Genomic DNA, 1283 nt, shown 5'->3' with positions numbered 1-1283 from the left:
TTTCCTATCAAACATCTATCGTCTTTATCTCCGATTCTTCTCTTTTGTGTTTGTTACTCTCTTGTAACTCCTCTAATCTTGGTCACTTATATGACCTTATTGTGTTGCAAGTGCTGTAAAACTCTTACTAAAATTTAAAAAATCTTGGTCTTGTGTGGATGTATTTGAAATGTTTGCGTAGGTGGTTGGAGGGTGCCACTGATAGGTCCTTCTTTTTTGTCTTTCCTTCTGTTGTTTCTGTCTTTGTGTCTTGCCTTTTCCTGGCACTAAAAGACTTTTTACGTTGATGTGTCTGTTTACTTTACTCAAAGTCAGCGCTAAATGACATTTTTGTGGTGGAGTCAGGCACTCGTCAATTTTTGGGCATATGGAATTATCGGTTTAATCTAAAAACCTATTCATTTGCCTTGCGTTTGATGGAAAAAATACCCATCTATCTTGAATAGAAGTTCAGATATTTGCAATTGATGGAGGGTTGGGGGTTGCCTAATGTCCAAATAAAAATAAGCGAGAAAATAGCTGCCAAAGTTTGATGATTTCCAAAGCTTTGATGTCCTTGGAAGCTGCTGATTTGCATTTTTTTGTTCCTTTCCTTAAGTTTTTTCAATAATATCGGCACAGAAATATGTTTTTGAATGAGTATAACAGGTAATCATCCAAAAATTGAACAAAGATTTGATAAACATTTCCCAAGGGCTGTATAAAAAATGTTGGTTGCTTCTTCAATTTCATCATTTGTACTGACAAGTGTCTCGTTTCCACCACACTACATCACGCATAATATGACCAATTTGCGTTGCAAGCGCAGTAGAACTCTCTCACTTAAATTTAACTAGAACCTCTACTGAACTGTCCCCCAGGTCACAGTCGGGCTCGTCCATCCTGGTGCCGTTCCTGCTGTCCAACAACCTGCCGCACGACTTCCTGCACCACCTGGTGGTCACCGTGAACACCGACAAACTGGTGCTTGATAAAGTGAGTCACAGTATAGTGCATAGTGGGTAGGGGGGGTGCTCTGGTGTGGTTTGCTTCTTCTTTCCTATGAAACATCCATCGTCCTTATCTCCCCTACTTTTTTTTGGTTTGTTACTCTTTGTAACACCTCAAATCTTCTGGCACTCATATGAGGAGTACCACAGACCAGTCTGTTAAATAAGGGCATGCCGACAAACTGGTGCTTGATAAAGTGAGTCACGGCATAGGGACGAGGGAGGAGAGGGGGGGAGGGGGACAGGACAAACTGGTGCTTGATAAAGTGAGTCACAGTATAGGGAGAAGGGGGT

General features: G+C 41.2%; 1 protein-coding gene across 1 annotated transcript in view; it reads left to right on the top strand.

Annotated features, from left to right (window-relative positions):
• The window catches only part of LOC101864391 (ubiquitin conjugation factor E4 B), a gene marked incomplete in the record, with an annotated part of 32966 nt that overhangs the window by 10727 nt on the left and 20956 nt on the right, over nt 1-1283 (top strand). Inside the window, 1 exon segment of the mRNA XM_035969888.1 lies at nt 861-975. Within this exon segment, the coding sequence (XP_035825781.1) occupies nt 861-975 (115 nt within the window).

The sequence above is a fragment of the Aplysia californica genome, unplaced genomic scaffold (assembly GCF_000002075.1).
Source record: "Aplysia californica isolate F4 #8 unplaced genomic scaffold, AplCal3.0 scaffold00191, whole genome shotgun sequence".
Lineage (NCBI taxonomy): Eukaryota > Metazoa > Mollusca > Gastropoda > Aplysiida > Aplysiidae > Aplysia > Aplysia californica.
This window is presented reverse-complemented; position numbering and strand designations above follow the sequence as displayed.